The 15,893-nt window shown below is 45.3% G+C and overlaps 1 protein-coding gene across 1 annotated transcript in view; it reads left to right on the top strand.

The window, feature by feature from the left end:
• Positions 1–2,153: 2,153 nt before the first annotated feature.
• ABHD12B (abhydrolase domain containing 12B) overlaps positions 2,154–15,893 on the top strand; it is a 30,383-nt gene continuing 16,643 nt past the window's right edge. Inside the window, exons 1-4 of the mRNA XM_012934724.2 lie at positions 2,154–2,248; positions 10,452–10,579; positions 11,550–11,652; positions 15,713–15,832. Coding sequence (XP_012790178.2) covers positions 2,187–2,248; positions 10,452–10,579; positions 11,550–11,652; positions 15,713–15,832 — 413 coding nt within the window. The 5' untranslated portion in view covers positions 2,154–2,186. The remainder of the gene's footprint in view (positions 2,249–10,451; positions 10,580–11,549; positions 11,653–15,712; positions 15,833–15,893) is intronic.

The following is a 15,893-nucleotide window of genomic DNA, read 5'->3' as shown; positions in this document are numbered from 1 at the left end:
AGGTCTGTTGATTTTCAGCTTTGGAGATTTTGCTAAGCACTCTGGATTTCTAGATTTTGAACTTACCATTTACCTAACCAGCATGTGTGCCTCTCTACCCTCTAGATCTGAATAAATAGATGAAAACAATAGAATGTAGGACCGATCACAGCCACTGTTCTGCCACACTTCCTCACATATCTAATTCTGTCACTTCCCATGAGACGTGACCCAGGGTCTCATCTAGAGCTCCCAAGAGCAAGTTCTGGGACATTTCAGACCCACCCCAGGAACAGCTCCAAGACTGAATCCTGATATCTGTTTGAGTCGGACCTAAACTTTTCTTATCATGCAGGGCATGACTCCATGAAAACTCACCAGAAACTGATTCTTTGGTCACCCTTAGATTCTCACTCCATCCCGATCTGATCCTCTTCAGGCTGATGTGAATCAGAACGTGGACATTCCCTGAGTAAGACACATGAATGAACAAAACTTCTGCTAGCCTTACCTATTGTATGAGATGGCCCTGTTTCCAAAGAGTATTTGAATGGTGTGAGTTCTCCAGACTGCCTAACTTGTGCCAGAATGGATCTGTGTGTACCTTCTTTGGGCTGACATCCTTTGGTGTGCTCTCTGCCCGAAGAGCCAATCCCCACCTGCTCAGGTACCACGGAAGCCCACATTAGCTCTGAGTAAGCCACTTTTAACTCTGCATTCAAGTAAAACCTCATTGCTTTTCCCCTCCATTGGCTCAATACTTTGCCTCTTTGCTGCCTTGGAGCAGATGTGTTTGAGGACAGTTCCTGCAACCAGGAGACAGTGCACAGGTAACTCTACAATGCCACAGCCTTCAAAGTGTGAGCTCTGATATAGGGGTCAGTCACGACTGCTAAGAACCCAAATTAACCCCGTGAGAGATAACTCAATGGGTCAGAGAGCATGCTTTGCATGCAGGAGGCCCAGATTCCATCCCTGGCTTACACGGTTCCCCAACCATGACTGGGTGTGGCCTCCAAATCAAAGTAACCAAACTGAACCAAAACAAGAAACACTAAAAAGATGGCAACCGGGCAGTGGTGGTGGTGGTGGTGGGTTGGGGGTGGGGGTCCATGCCTGGCAGTGCTCAGTGACTACACAGGCTCAGTGCTGGGAGGCAGGTTACATTCCTGCAGTACCAGAATCAGTCAAGGCCTGCATATGCCCAGTGTTACTGAGCCCAAAGGTATAAATTTTGATGTTTTGTGACCCCTTAGACAGATAAGCTGTTCCTAAACTAAAGGAAATCTAAAAACACTTTCTGGTATAATAATGACAGATGAGGTGTAAAGCTGGGGCCTGGGGGGCTGGAGTGATAGCACAGCAGTTAGGGCGTTTGCCTTGCACATGGCCGACCTGGGTTCGATTCCCAGCATCCCATATGGTCCTCCGAGCACCACCAGGAGTAATTCCTGAATGCAGAGCAAGGAGTAACCCCTGAGCATCCTCGGGTGTGACCCAAAAGGGGGGAAAAAAAGGCGGGGCCTGGACACAGGTAAGCTTGAGAAAAAGAGAAAAATGGAAAGAAGTAAAATAGCAGGGGTCAAAGTATAGGGAAACATTTTCATGGTGATCTAGAGGTGAACTATCTTGGTTCTTTCTCACCTTGGTAAGAAATATATATTATGACTTCAGGACCAAGATTATTTTACACACACACACACACACACACACACACACACACACACACACACACACACACAGTCTCCAATCAAAACCCGATTTCCATGTAAATGAGCAAGATTGCACATGCAAACGAGCAAGACTTCGCAGTTTAAGAAACTTAAAAACCCAAGCACAGAACTAGAAGGTTTAGACAATGTAACAACTTGCATTTGAAATTGAAAAAAATCTCAGTGAAAAAGGATCAAAATGAAATGAATTAGGAATTTAAAATGAAATAAAATGTAAAACTGTTCCCGGCTAGGTCTGTGTGGGTTTGGGGTGTTTGGGAAAGGGGGTGGTGGAGGTGGGCACGCCCTGAGCGGTCAGAAACCCCCTGGTCTGCTTTTCCGGGCTCCAGTCCAGGCTGCGGCCCCGCCCACTCTGGCCCCGGGCACCGCGGGTCCGCCCCGCGCGGGGGAGGAGGCCTGGCGCACCTCTGACTCCACCCGCAGCTCCACCGCGGTGGTGGTGGTGGCGGTTTGGGTCGCGGTGCAGGGCGCGGGATGGAGGCGGACTCGGAGAACTGCGTGGCCGCCTGGTGGGACATGGTGGTGAGGAACCTGCGGTGAGTGCTCAGGGATGGGGGCGAGAGGAATGATGCTGGAAGTCTTGGCATGGATGGGGACTCCTGGCTTGGAGAGGTCCTGGGGCCCTTCTGGCTTTGGCCTTACTACCCCTTAGCCAGGTTAAGTAACCTTGTGAGTTTGATTTTCCAGGAACTTTTATAGCCCTTGGGGCTTTTGGAATAGAAACCATAAGAAAGAAGGTTCAGATTCTCCTAATGATGTCGGAGCTGCTCTGATCATTTGGTTTAGCAACTGCTTATCCAAGGGATCACGAACACATCCAAAATGAACATCCCCGTGGGGAGTGACCCGGGGCATATGCGAGACCTTGACTGAACCCTGGCACTGCAGAGATCCAACCCACCTCCCTGTCACTGAGCCTGAGCCTGTGTGTAGCCTCTCAGCGCTGCCCCGTGTGCCCCCGACCTCCCTGCCACACACACCACTACTGCCCAATTGCCATCATTTGGTGTTTCTTGTTTTGTCATTTTTTTTTGTGGGGGGTGGGGAGAGAGGATATCACACCCAGCCATGGTTGGGAGACCACGTAGACCAAGCCTCCTGTGTCAAAGCATGCACTGCAGTCTGTTGAGTTGTCTCTCTGCCCAGGTTTGTTTGGGTGCTTAGCCACCTATGACTGATGTAAAGCATAGGAATAGTAGTGATATTAGGGACCTACCTGTGTGGCAATCTTGGCCGGCTTCCTCTGAGTCTGTGCCTGTGGCACTCACTGCTTGCAGAGAACAAGCCTCCCCCGTGTGAGAGACGCCCACTGGGTGCTGAAATCAGAAGCTGGCATTGCCAGTGCCAGGTTTGTGAATTGTTTAAATCTGACAGGTCTGGGTCAAGGTCTTTTTAAAAAAGAATTTTCCTCCACCCATCTTTAGCTTAAGCAGTAAAGGGAGAGGTGGGGGAATGGGTAGTGTTGAGTCACCCCTGGAGTTGTTCAAGGCTTACTCCTAGTTTTGTGCTCAGGGATCACTCCTGGTTTTGTGTTCAGAGACCATTTCTGGGGTGCTAAGGAACCAAAGATGTTACTGGAGATCAGACTTAGGTCTACTGCATGCTATACTATCTCTGAGGCCCTTACATCTTAAACCAAAGGGATCAGCTAGCAATGTATACACTGCCAGCCCTCTACACATGCAAGCCAGGTATGGTTGGAGGTCCCTGATCTAGGAGACTCGGGCAACCTATTTGTTGTTATGGCAGGAATGTATTCACATTCTTGTTTACCACCTTCTTTCTATGTGTCTTCTTGTGTTTAAGTTTTACTCATTACCTAATACCCAGGACTGGAGCGATAGCACAGCAGGTAGGGCATTTGCCTTGCATGCGACTGACCCAGGTTCGATTCCTCCGTCTCTTTTGGAGAGCCGGGCAAGCTACTGAGAGTATCCCACCCGAACGGCAGAGCCTGGCAAGCTATTCATGGTGAATTCGATATGCCAAAAACAGTAACAACAAGTCTCACAACGGAAATGTTACTGTTGCCTGCTCCAGCAAATCGATGAACAGTGGGACAACAGTGCTACATAATATCCAAGAATCACTTCCTGACACAAGAGAAGGAATGTCTGAGTGGTGAAGCTAAGTGCAGTCTTCTCTCTTCTGTGCCTTCTCTGTAGCTCAGGCTGCTGGGCGAGGCAGGCCAAGAGAGCTGCCCTCCACCAGCCAGGGCAGCCTCACAGCACCTTCTGAGTGAGTCTGGACCCAGTCGGAGCATCTTGATTGGCAGCACCTCTCAGACTTGACATCCAGAGGCCCTTTTCTCCCTGACACAGTGGTTCTGGGAAATCTGGCATGCACCCCTTTCTTTCATGCTCTGTGTAGAGTTGGATGGCTGGTTATTTAACGTTGATTTGGCGGTGAAAGCATTTAATGGGCAGAGAAATCAAAGCAGCACTGGGGAGCGTCAGAGAACCATCCGCATCATTCATTATGGAGAGAAAGATGGGGAGTCTGAGCCCTCTCTTGCTTGACTTGCTAAGAAATAATGTCTCTAAGAGATGCTGCATGAGAGGAAAAATGTGCTTCTTCATTTGAGAAGAAAATTGTGAGTCTTGTTTTGTTGTTGTTGCTGGTTTCTGTTTTGGTGTCACACCTGGTGAACCTCAGGGACTGCTCTGGTCCGATCCGGGTGCTTGAGGGTCACTCCTAGCAGTACTCAGGGGACCATGTGGCGCAAGGCACTGAACCCAAGCCTCCTGAATTCAGAGCTTGTGTTCCCCTCCTTTGCACTATTGCTTTGGTCTCTTACTCTGGCTTATAACATGTAGAGGCCAAGGCACAGTCCCACACTTAGTATCCTGAATCCGTTTTTTTTTTTTCTTTCCCATTGGATCCAGGATACTTTAGATAAAAAAGAAATCCACGGAGAGCTTGCTGTGTACCTGGAACTTACCAAATGTGTTGTGAAGGTAAAGGAGAATGTTTAACTTTTCAGAGATTAGTTTTTTTCTGCTTTGGGAATCTACTTGTGCAAAAATTTCATCGCGGGAGCTGTTAAAGATAAATGATCCTAAAACAGTACATCGCTACTTGTAACTGACTTACTTGTGAAAATGGAAGATATGCCCAAGAAAGAAGTGGTGGAGGTCACAGGGTAGTTTGGGATTTTTTTCTCCCAAGTTCACCCCTACTTGACATTTCTAAATGGTGTGTAGAAAGTATCAGTAGGTAGGTTGATAAAGTTGTTCATTCTTTCTTCAGTATTAGGAACTTATTGGGCCCCAGTCTAGGCCTTGGGCGTAACACAGGAAATAAAATAGTCAATAAAATCAAACCAGAGCAAAAGCCCTGCCCATATGGAACTGCCATAAATTTATTTTCAGTGTTTTTTTTTAACAAAAGAGAGAATGAAGCTCTTTACCAAAACTAATAATATGCATCGTTACTTTCTCTCCAGGTGAAAGAAGTATCCTTTACCTGTCACTTCTTAATCTGTTTCCCAACAAATGTTTATGGAGCTAGCTCAGCATTGCAAACAGAGTTGAATGTCAGTGAAATATTTTATGGCAGGAGGAAAACAGGATAAGCAGTGGGGGCACAATCGAAGAAAGATTTAGGATGAAACTGAGGCTTGTTTATGATTAGTGGGTGGCAGAGGAGGAGAGGAAAGGTCATCAAGGGAAGATCTGTCTAGAATGACTTTGACAAAGAAAGGACTCTCTAGGAGTTTTAGGGAAGCAGAAGATTTAGTTGGGAGGAGAGAAGGGAGAACACAAATGTAACTTGGTAATTGGTGCCAGGGTCCTGCTGACTGGATAAATGGGCATGTGGGAGATGAATACGTAGCATAACTTTTCTGTTTGCTTTTTATAGTCATACCTGGCAGTGCTCAGGAGTGACTCTTGGTTCTGTGCTTAAGAGTAGAGATCCTGGGGCTGGAGCGATAGCACAGCGGGTAGGGCGTTTGCCTTGCACGCGGCCGACCCGGGTTTGATTTCCAGCATCCCATATGGTCCCCTGAGCACCGCCAGGGGTGGTTCCTGAGTGCAGAGCCAGGAGTGACCCCTGTGCATCACCAGGTGTGACCCCAAAAAGCAAAAAAAAAAAAGAGTAGAGATCCTGGTATGGTTCTCAGGCCATGGGACCATACAGGTGCCAGGAATCCATCCCAGAATTCTCACATACTGAGCATGGGCTACAGACCCCTGAGATAGCACCCTGGTCCCTGGGTAGCCTGGCTTCATACTTGCAATAGTTGTCAGAGGTGGCCAGATGGAGCTTCCTAAAGCTGGTATCTCCTAGCATGGAGATGGCACATAGGAGTGATTTTCCCTGGAGCAGAGCAGGCTTCATGGTGAGACCATCCGGTTCAGATCTGAGTCTCCCGCAGGATGCTCTGCAGCTAGAGCCACAGCTGATCAAAGGACAGGCATGTGAAGAGCAGAGGATCCAGGGGGTGTTTGATGTGGCTGGCTGTTGGCGGGGATGGGGCTGAAGCAGCAGCCTCTGCTCAAATAAGATCTCTCAGCCATTGGTGACTTTTGATCCCTTGCTGATCTGTGGGAAACTAGATTGACAACCCCCTCATTCAAAGAAGCTGATGTGCATTATTGATGCTGAGGGGCCTGGGTACCCTGTTCTCTCCCAGCAGCTTCTTACAGAAATGCCTTGAGCAATCAGAGAGAAGAGTCCTGTATGAATTATTCTTTAAAAACAGAAATGTGTTTCCCGTGACCACCTCTGCTTCCCAGGCACCCTGCTATCTTCAAAAGGGAACTTAGTGGGAGACTAACAGGCAGGGTAGTTGAGTTCAAAGAGTTGGAGAGAAGCAGGTGGGAGCCTGCAAGCATGGAAGGACTGGAAGCGAGCCCGAGATTTCAGACGATGTCAGATATGCATGTTGTGACTTGATCTGCGGCTCAAAGTGATGGCTCTGTGTTTTCATTTCTCTTTTCTGAAACCAGAATAATAATGCCCTCTCCATCCTACCACCTTCACGGAAGTGATTTTCAAGTCACGAAACAATCATTTTCATTTCATTCTTGCTGATTTTCAGAGCAGGCAATTGCCCATGTCAGATGTCTTTGAATAGCTCAGCCCAAGTGTCGTCCTTGCAAAATAGCTGGAATCTCATCAGAGGTGATCTTCTCCCTTCGTGCCTTTTCCAAACTAGCTGCATTCATTTTAGAAATGATGGCACTTAAAGGAGAATGAACTTTTTCAAGGTTTTTCCTTGCTTCCTCCGAAGGTTCCTGGGACTATCAAAACAGAAAGAAGAACATGTGAAAGGGACTTTGAGAAAGAGCAAGGGTGTGGGAAGAGAGCCTTAAAACAACTTTGTCTAGGAGCTGAATCTGGCTGGAGGCCAGCACGCTTGTCTGCATGCACAGATGGCCAATGTAATGCACCAGGACTGTGGCAGAACGATGAAATATGAAGCGCTTTGGGACCAGGCAGGCCAGGGCGCATGTGTAGGATAACATTGGTTTATCCTTTCTGACTTGCCACAGGGAGCTTAGGTTTATTGAGTTGCTCCCATCACAGTGCTCCCATTCCTCTGTGTTTATTTGTAACCTCTTTCTTTGTGTTCTGTTAACTTGTAAATATTTCTTTTTCTCTTCTCCGTAAGTCCTTTGCATAGTCAATTCAGAACACTGTCCTTTTTGTATGGACACAAGAAGACAGTTAATGCTATGCTTTTGTAAGTTGGGAGTTAATTGACTCCAGTTCAATCCTGGGCATCTGTTCTCTTGACTTAAGCCTCAGATACCCTCACCTCCTAGCACCCAAAAGCAGGGTCTTGATGGGGACTGGTTGGACCCAGGGCAAGCAGTGAGCTACCTTGGAATCAAAATGGACCTGGCCGAAGTGCCATAGTGTCTAACTATAAGTTAAGAGCATGGTCATGGACAAATTCTGTCATGATCCAAAAGTAATAACTAGATTCGGACCCTGCTAGGGTTAGGAATGATTAATTCGATCTGAACACTGTAGTCTGAGTTTTTGTGGCAAGATGTCCCCAGGAGAGCCACCATACAAGCTCAATGTGTCTCTCATTGTGTCTATACAAAATAACTAATATTAATAAGTAGAATTAAGATTTAATTAAGATGTAAATTAAGTTATTGGACTAAGGAAAGGAGAAAAACACCTTAAGTGGTATTTTGCCCATGAGTAAAGGAAGGGCTTTCTTGTGTTGATTGTGTGTGGTGATGGCTACCCAGAATGTAAGGAGTTGGAGAGAGACGGAGAAAGACCAGGGCAACAAGATGGAGCGCTGAGAGACAGCAAGGGGGACAGAGGGAGAAGAATTCAGGAGCAGGCGCATAGAGAGACTAGAGATCCGGCTTCGAGAGGGAGCGTGGAGAGATGAGTGGGAGATACAGGAGGAGACGGGAGTGAGGGGCAGTGTGAGGCTAGAATGGGGAGCTTAGTGACACTGAAACAGGTGCGTGGGGAGAATGGAATAAATGGCAACTGGTCACCAACCAGCCTGGCCCTCGCTTCTCCTTCATCCTCCCATGGCATCAGCTGCCCCGGGTGGGCGAGTCCACCAAACGCAGGCCATGAGAGGGAGAGCTGCCGGGATTTTCCCTAGCTGTCCAGAGATTACACACACATGTGACTTTGATGGTCTTGAGAAAGCTTATTAAACTTTTTTTGGGGTTGGGGGTTAACAAGTGGTGCTCAAGAGGTCCAGATCCTTCCCAGGTATTTAGCCAACTGTGCCAGCTGATCAGTTCTAGGATCCGAGGATGTGGTGCTGCTCCTGCCCTGTGGTGCTGGGGATAATCCATGCTATGGGGTGGGGGGAGATGTCCTAAAGCTATACCTGGGCTGCACTCCAGAGCTGCACTCTGCAGTGCTTGGGGGACCAGCAATACCAGGAACTAAACTAAGATCTAGACACATGCAAGGAATGTGCTTCAAATCCTGTATTATTTTTCTCAACCCAGATATTTATTTTTCAGTCTCATATCCTCACAACAAAGTAATGCAAATTCTCTTCCAGAATGCTTCTGGTTTAGCACAGAAATTAGGACCAGGGGATTAGCTGATCAAAAATGCTTTCCAGTGGGTGGAGTGATAGTACAGCAGGTACTTGCTTTGAACATGGCTGAACCAGGTTCCATCCCGGCATCTCATATGGTCTCATGAGCACCACCAGGAGTAATTCCTGAGTGTAGAGCCAAGAGTATCTCCTGAACATCACCAGGTCTGGCCCAGAAGCAAAAACAAAAGCAACAACAAAAAACTTCCCATCCAGTCCTCATTCTCATGATTTGGTTTATATCCAGCAGTTCTCACATCAACTCCTTACAATAGGAAAAGAGATTGTGCTGTGGTGTGTGTGTGTGTGTGTTTGTGTGTATGTGTGTGTGTGGGGGGATTTGTGTTGGGCTGTACCTGTGACTCTCAGGGATTACTCATAACTCTGAGCTCAGGAATCATTCTTGGTGGGGCTCGGAGGACCACTTGTGGTGTCAGAGATCAAACTTAGGTCATCAACTGCATGCAAGCCAGGCACTCTACCCACTATACTATCTTTTTAGGTCCTGGGAGGGATTTCAAATTAAATTATATTTTTTAAAAAAATTTGGGGCTATACCTGGCCATGCTCAGGGCATACTTCTGATTCAATGTTTAGGGATTGCTCAGTGGAACATGTAGTGCTGTGGGCAGACTTCGGTCCCCCGACATGCAAAACATAGCCATAACCCTTTGCATTATTTCCCCAACCCCATGTGTTTAAACTTATTTGATATTTTGGTTTTTGTTTTAAATGAATGATGTGGACAAAAATCAGAAGCAGAAGGTGGTGACACTCACCTCTTATGTTCTGGTTTCTCAAAAGTTAGACACTTTAGCTCTCGTGGGCAATGTGACGACAGACAGTGGTGGTATGACTGATCCCTCAGGAACAAATCCTCTCTTGTCTGCTGATGCTTCTGGGGGGATGATTTAGATCAAGAGGAATCAATAAGTTAAGCACCGACTGTCATGTCCCATGTTCAAGCCCAGACCTATTGTTGCTGACCTCCAGGTTCTCCTCTTCCTTTCTTAGCCCCTCACAGTCTCTCTCCTCTAGGGTTGGCTTCAGAAGAAGGTTCTTATTTCCAAAGTTCATTTCTTGCTGAGACCCAGCCAGAAGAGTGGGGATCTGGTGATGAAGGCTCATTGTGGTAGACTAGTGATGGAGAAGACAATAGTATTGGCTTTAGCTTGCTGATGACTTGGGGAGCCAGCTTGGCCATCAGTGAGGATATCTGATGGGAACAAGCCTCGTGCCTCTCTGGGATTCCTCTTCTTCTGACCTCTTAGTCCTAGTTCTCAGTAGCTAGTTGGGTTGGGGTTCCTGTCTTAGTGCCTCTCTCACCAGCTCTCCCTGAGTAGCCAGTCCTGAATGTGCCCTAGTTACATATCTTTCTTTAAAGGATTCTGTTGACAGTCCAGAGATAGTACAGGAATTAGGGCACTTGCCTTGTGTGCGGACAACTCTGATTGATCCCAGGCATTGCATATGGTCCCCTGAGCACTGCCTAGAGTGATCCCTAAACACCAAGACGGTAGTAAGCCCTGAGGACTGCTCATGTGGCCCCTAAACAGACAAAGGAAGGGATTTTGTTGAAATACAAACCTACTTATAATTTTTAGGTCTTTGAAACTTGAATTGGATCTTAAGAGCAAAAATACATCAAATTAAACTTGGACTGCTTGTGAATATCATGTTTACTTCACAATATTTTGCAGATCTTGTCCATCCTCCTGTTCAGCACTTGGAAGAAAAATTGCTTGTCTATACAATGACTTTACCAGTAAATCATTAAAAGACCGTATTTTCCCTCCTCTCATGGAAATGCTAATATTTTTTAATTTTTGTAAGTATTCTCCTTCATGAGTTTGTCTGTATATATATATTTCCCAAATAATGAATTTCTCACCCTCAAAGCTGTGACAATGATAAATATGCTTTAAAAGTGTGGCTATGTTACATGGTCTGAAATCTAGTTAATATTGACTTGGGGTGCAGCATGAATCTTGACAAACATCTGGGGACAGAGAAACATGGTCTTGTGGGTGAGATTTTAATTGAGAGGCTCACCTTCAAATAAGCTGTTAATATGAATATCTCACTACCCACTATATTCTGTCTCTTTTCCTTTTTCTTCTTGCATATGGGTAGGGGTGGGAAGTGAGGGTGGGAAGAGCCTGATGTGAGGCTGTACTTAGCACAGTTTTGCTTATGGAGACTGTGTTAGTCAATATTTTTCACAGTCTGACATGCAATAACCTTCTTCCTATAAGCCACCATCTTTGTGCAGACCATATACTCTTCATGGCTTCTGGCTAATGCTTGGATGCATTTTAGTAAAAAGCACAATGATTAACTTCAGTAGCAAAACACTGACAACTCTCTTCTAAATACTATTACCATCTCACAGCAACTGTCTCTGCATTTAGCTAGAGACAAAGAGAAGGATCTTTGCTCTGAGCTCCCACATTGGTGCTGTTTTAAAATCTACCTTTAGGGAGGGGCTACAGGAATAGTACAGAGATTAAGGTGCTTGCCATGCATGAGGCCAACCCTAGTTTGATCCCTGGTACTCTTGAACACTATCAGGAGTGGTCCTTCAGCAAAGAGCCAGGAGTAAGCTGTGAACATTACCACGGCTCCCCCCCCCCCAAAAAAAAAGCTATATTTAGATCTATATGGGGGCCAGGACTTCTAGGAATATATATATATACATATATATGAATAAATATAAATATATATGATTTTGTGTGTGATTAAAAACAAATTGATTTTGCTTTTAATTTACTAATTTACTAATGATTTCTACTTTCCAGTCAAAGCACCATTTCTTGTGGATTTGAAAAAACCAGAGTTAATAATTCCTCACACAGTGAACTTCTATATCAAGTGTCGGCCGAAGGTGATTCTGGGAATCTGGTGAGTGCCATGCTGGGCGGGTTCCTTTGCTGGTGGTGTGCCTTTCCCTGTCTGGGAACCAGTGTGAGCAGGGCTATTATTTGCCTGTGGAAGGGACGGTGTTCCTTAGAGGCGCCTGGAAGCTGGTTCAGACACCTTCCCTTTAAGCTGATGCATGATCTACTCGATTTTGTTTCTCAGGAATTTCATGATAGAGAATGAAATCTTTTAGGCTTTGCTCTGTTTTGGGTCCCCTCGCTTCATCTGGGGACCTGTCCTACCCTCACCTACCTCTTTACTACCTATATCCTGCCCCTATCCAGCCACACTACTCTCCTGGCCTTCCATGTCTTGCCTGCATACATGTGCTTGCTCTGTGAGCCTTCCTTCTGCCTCTCTAATCTTTCCATTCCTTCCCCCTCCTTTTTTTTTTTTTTTGCAGTGTTGGTGATGGAACCTCACACATACTTGCCATGACCTCTACCATGGAGCTACATTCTCTGCTCTCCTCTGTTCCCTTTTCTCATTAGCTCCCTGCTTAGTTATCTTGGGCGTCTGAATTTCATGATTTCAGAGGAACCTTTTCTCACACCCCCTATCTTAAGTACATGACAGTAGACAACCTGTGCTGCCTTCCCAGCATTTATTCCCACTATAAAGGATGCTGAAGTGCTGATTTGTCTCATGTTTTGTAGGAGTGAGATTTTATGGATAGGTTTCCATTAGCACAGTCCATGAAAAGTGCTGGAAAAGTTCTTGTCAAAGGAAACTGGGACTATTCTCAACCCATGTACTCTATTTTCTGTTTGGATTCTGCTGTTTGTCTTTGGCTGCCAGAGCACTGATGTATATGTTATTTCTCTGACTTTAAATGTTTTCATAGTATGTTTAAGGATGAATGGGGATTCATGTAACTTCCTCCTAGTCTGTAAGGGCTAGTTCAGCTAACAATGTTGGAATTCGGTGACATTTTCATTCTTTGCTCTCACTGCATGTGTCCTTGGTTAGCGACTTACTTTCTCTTGTTGTAGGCTTGTCTCACTGAGAGTGGAGCTTGTCTTCTCAGGGCAGAGCCCTGAGCTTTGGTGTCTGGCTTTCTGCATCTGCCCCTTTATAATCAAGAGGATTCCAGGCTTCTGATCCCATAGCCAATTCTCTAAATTCCCTGTGACATGGCAGGAATTTATATATTTATTTTATTAATTTTTTAAAAAATTTTATTGAATCACCGTGAGATAGTTACATGCTTTCATGTTTGGGTTACAATCTCACAATGATCAAACACCCATCCCTCCACCAGTGCACATTCCCCACCACCTGGGTATACCATCCTGGGTATACCTTCCCTTTCCCACCCTCCCCCTGCCTCTATGGCAGACAATATTCCCCATACTCTCTCTCCACTTTTGGGCAACACAGACACTGAGAGATCATCATGTTTGGTCCATTATCTACTTTCAGCATGCATCTCCCATCCCAACTGGTTCCTCCAGCCATCATTTTCTTAGTGATCCCTTCTCTATTCCAGCTGTCTTATCCCCTCCGCTCATGAAGCAGTCTTCCAGCTATGGGGCAAACACCCTGGCCCTTGTATCTACTGTCCTTGGGTGTCAGCCTCATGTGGTGCTACCCTACACTCCACAAATGAGTGTAGTCCCTCTGTGTCTGTCCCTCTCTTTCTGACTCATTTCACTTAGCATGATACTCTGCATGTTTATTCATTTATAAGCAAATTTCATGACTTCATCTCTCCTAACAGCTGCATAATATTCCATTGTGTAGATGTACCAAAGTTTCTTTAACCAGTCATCTGCTTTAGGGCACTCGGGTTGTTTCCATATTTTGGCTATTGTGAACAGTGCTGCAATGAACATATAGGTACAGATGTCATTTCTACTGTGCTCTTTTGCATCCTCAGGATATATTCCCTAAAGTGGTATTGCGGGGTCATATGGAAGCTCAATTTCTAGTTTTTGAAGGACTGTCCATATTGTTTTCCAGAAAGGCTGAACCAGTCGGCATTTCCACCAATAGTGAAGGAGTGTTCCTTTTTCCCCACATCCTTGCCAGCACTGGTTGCTTTTGTTCTTTTGAATGTGTCCCAGTCTCTGTGGTGTGAGATGACATCTCATTGTAGTTTTGATATGCATCTCCCTGATGACCAGTGATATGGAGCATTTTTTTCATGTGCCTTTTGGCCATTTGTATTTCTTTTTTGAGGAAACTTCTGTTCATTTCTTCTCTTCATTTTTTGATGGGGTTGTAGGTTTTTATCTTATGCAATTCTATAAGTGTCTTGTATATCCTGGATATTAATCCCTTATCGATGGGTATTGGGTAAATATTCCTTCCTATTCTGTGGGCTCTTTCTGTATTTTGGTCACTGTTTCTTTTGAAGTGCAGAAGCTTCTTAGTTTGATGTAGTCCCATTTGTTTATGTTTGCTTCTACTTGCATGGTCAGTGCTGTTTCGTCCTTAAAGATGCTTTTATCTTCATTGTCATGGAGAGTTCATGGCAGGGAATTTAGAGAATTCAGGTGGCAATGTCTGTATTATCAGCATTCACTGGTAGAACCTGGGAATGCAGACATGTGCCTGAAAAAAATCACAAGGTCACTGGGCTTAGAGACAGCACAGTGGGTAAGGCAGTTTTCTTGCATGGGTTGACCCTGGCTCAATTCCTAGCACCCCATAAGGTCCCTGATCACCGGAATGATTCCTAAACATAGAGCCAGGAATAACCCTTGAGCACCGCTGGATGTGCCTTCCCCCCTTCCCACAATCACCAAACTTCAAGGCCACTGGGTTTCTTTTTTTTTTAATTTATTATTTTTTTATTAGTGAATCACCATGAGGGTACAGTTACAGATTTACATATTTTTGTGCTTGTGTTTCAGTCATACAGTGCTCAAGTATCCATCCCTCCACTAGTGCCCATTCTCCACCACCAATGATCCCAGTATCACTCCCATCCCCCCACTTCATCCTCCCAGCAACACCCACCTCTGTGGCAGGGCATTCCCTTTTGTTCTCTCCCTCCATTTGGGTGTTGTGGTTTAAGGCCACTGGGTTTCTTGACTAGAGTAGCCTAGGTTTCATGCTTAAGTTTTTTCTCCCGGAGGTTAAAAATTTCCTGGCTATTCCTCCTAACTTATCTCTTCATTTAAACCAACATCAGGCAGAAAATATCCACCATCACCCTTTCACTTGTTTCCACCTAGTGGGCTGCATTTCAATGCAGTTGCATCTAAAGATTGCTCTTTGTAGAGTAAGAGGTGCATGAGTTAGGTGTCAAAGAGGGTGTCTCTGTGGGGGGAAGGTGAGGTAGGGCAGTAGTGGTTTTCATTATAAAAGATTTGATATATTTAAATTTTACCTTGTATACACTTTCAGAGTAGAAGATAGATACATTTTATATATACATATATTGTATAGAATAAATGCAGAAATATATCATTGTAATAAATATATACCATGTAGAATAAATATCAATGTATCACTGTATCACTGTCATCCCGTTGTTCATCGATTTACTTAAGCGGGCGCCAGTAACGGCTCCACTTGTCCCAGCCCTGAGATTTTAGCAGCTTCTTCTTACTCGTTTTTTCCCAATATTTGGAGGCTCTTTTCAGGATCAGGGTTAGTAACAATAACAGTAACCTGCTATTGTTACTGTACTTGGCATATCGAATATGCCACGGTGAGCTCTGCCGTGAGGGCAGGATATTCTCGGTAGCTTGCTCGGTAGCTCTCTGAGAGGCATAAATATATGTATATACATTTCCCTTTATGATGATGTGTTCAGAAATATGAGAATAAATATATAGCACAATAATAATATATTATGATGATACTTATGATTCATATGCTTTACACAGAAAACATACATTTTATATTTATGAAGGGATATATCTTGTAAGAATAATACCAATTTGTTATAATGATGTTCAATAGAATAGGACGAGATGTTAAATGTGTACCGTGTACGTGCACACCTCGGGCTGATGTCAGGAGAGATTCAAGTGCTGCTGGGACAGAATGTTCCATGTGCGTGTTTGCTCAAGCCTCCCCTGTTCTGCAGGCACACAGTTCCCAGCTGCCGTGGGGAAGATGCGAAGGGCAAGGACCGTTGCTGGTATGAAATGGCCCTCCAAGATGGCAACCCCATCATTGTTTACCTTCACGGCAGCGCAGAACACAGGTCGGTGCCCCTGCTGGACTCTCCTGTCGGACAGAGTGTACAGCCCACCAGATACAGAGGC

The sequence above is a fragment of the Sorex araneus genome, chromosome 3 (genome assembly GCF_027595985.1).
Source record: "Sorex araneus isolate mSorAra2 chromosome 3, mSorAra2.pri, whole genome shotgun sequence".
In the NCBI taxonomy this organism is placed as follows: Eukaryota; Metazoa; Chordata; class Mammalia; order Eulipotyphla; family Soricidae; genus Sorex; species Sorex araneus.
This window is presented reverse-complemented; position numbering and strand designations above follow the sequence as displayed.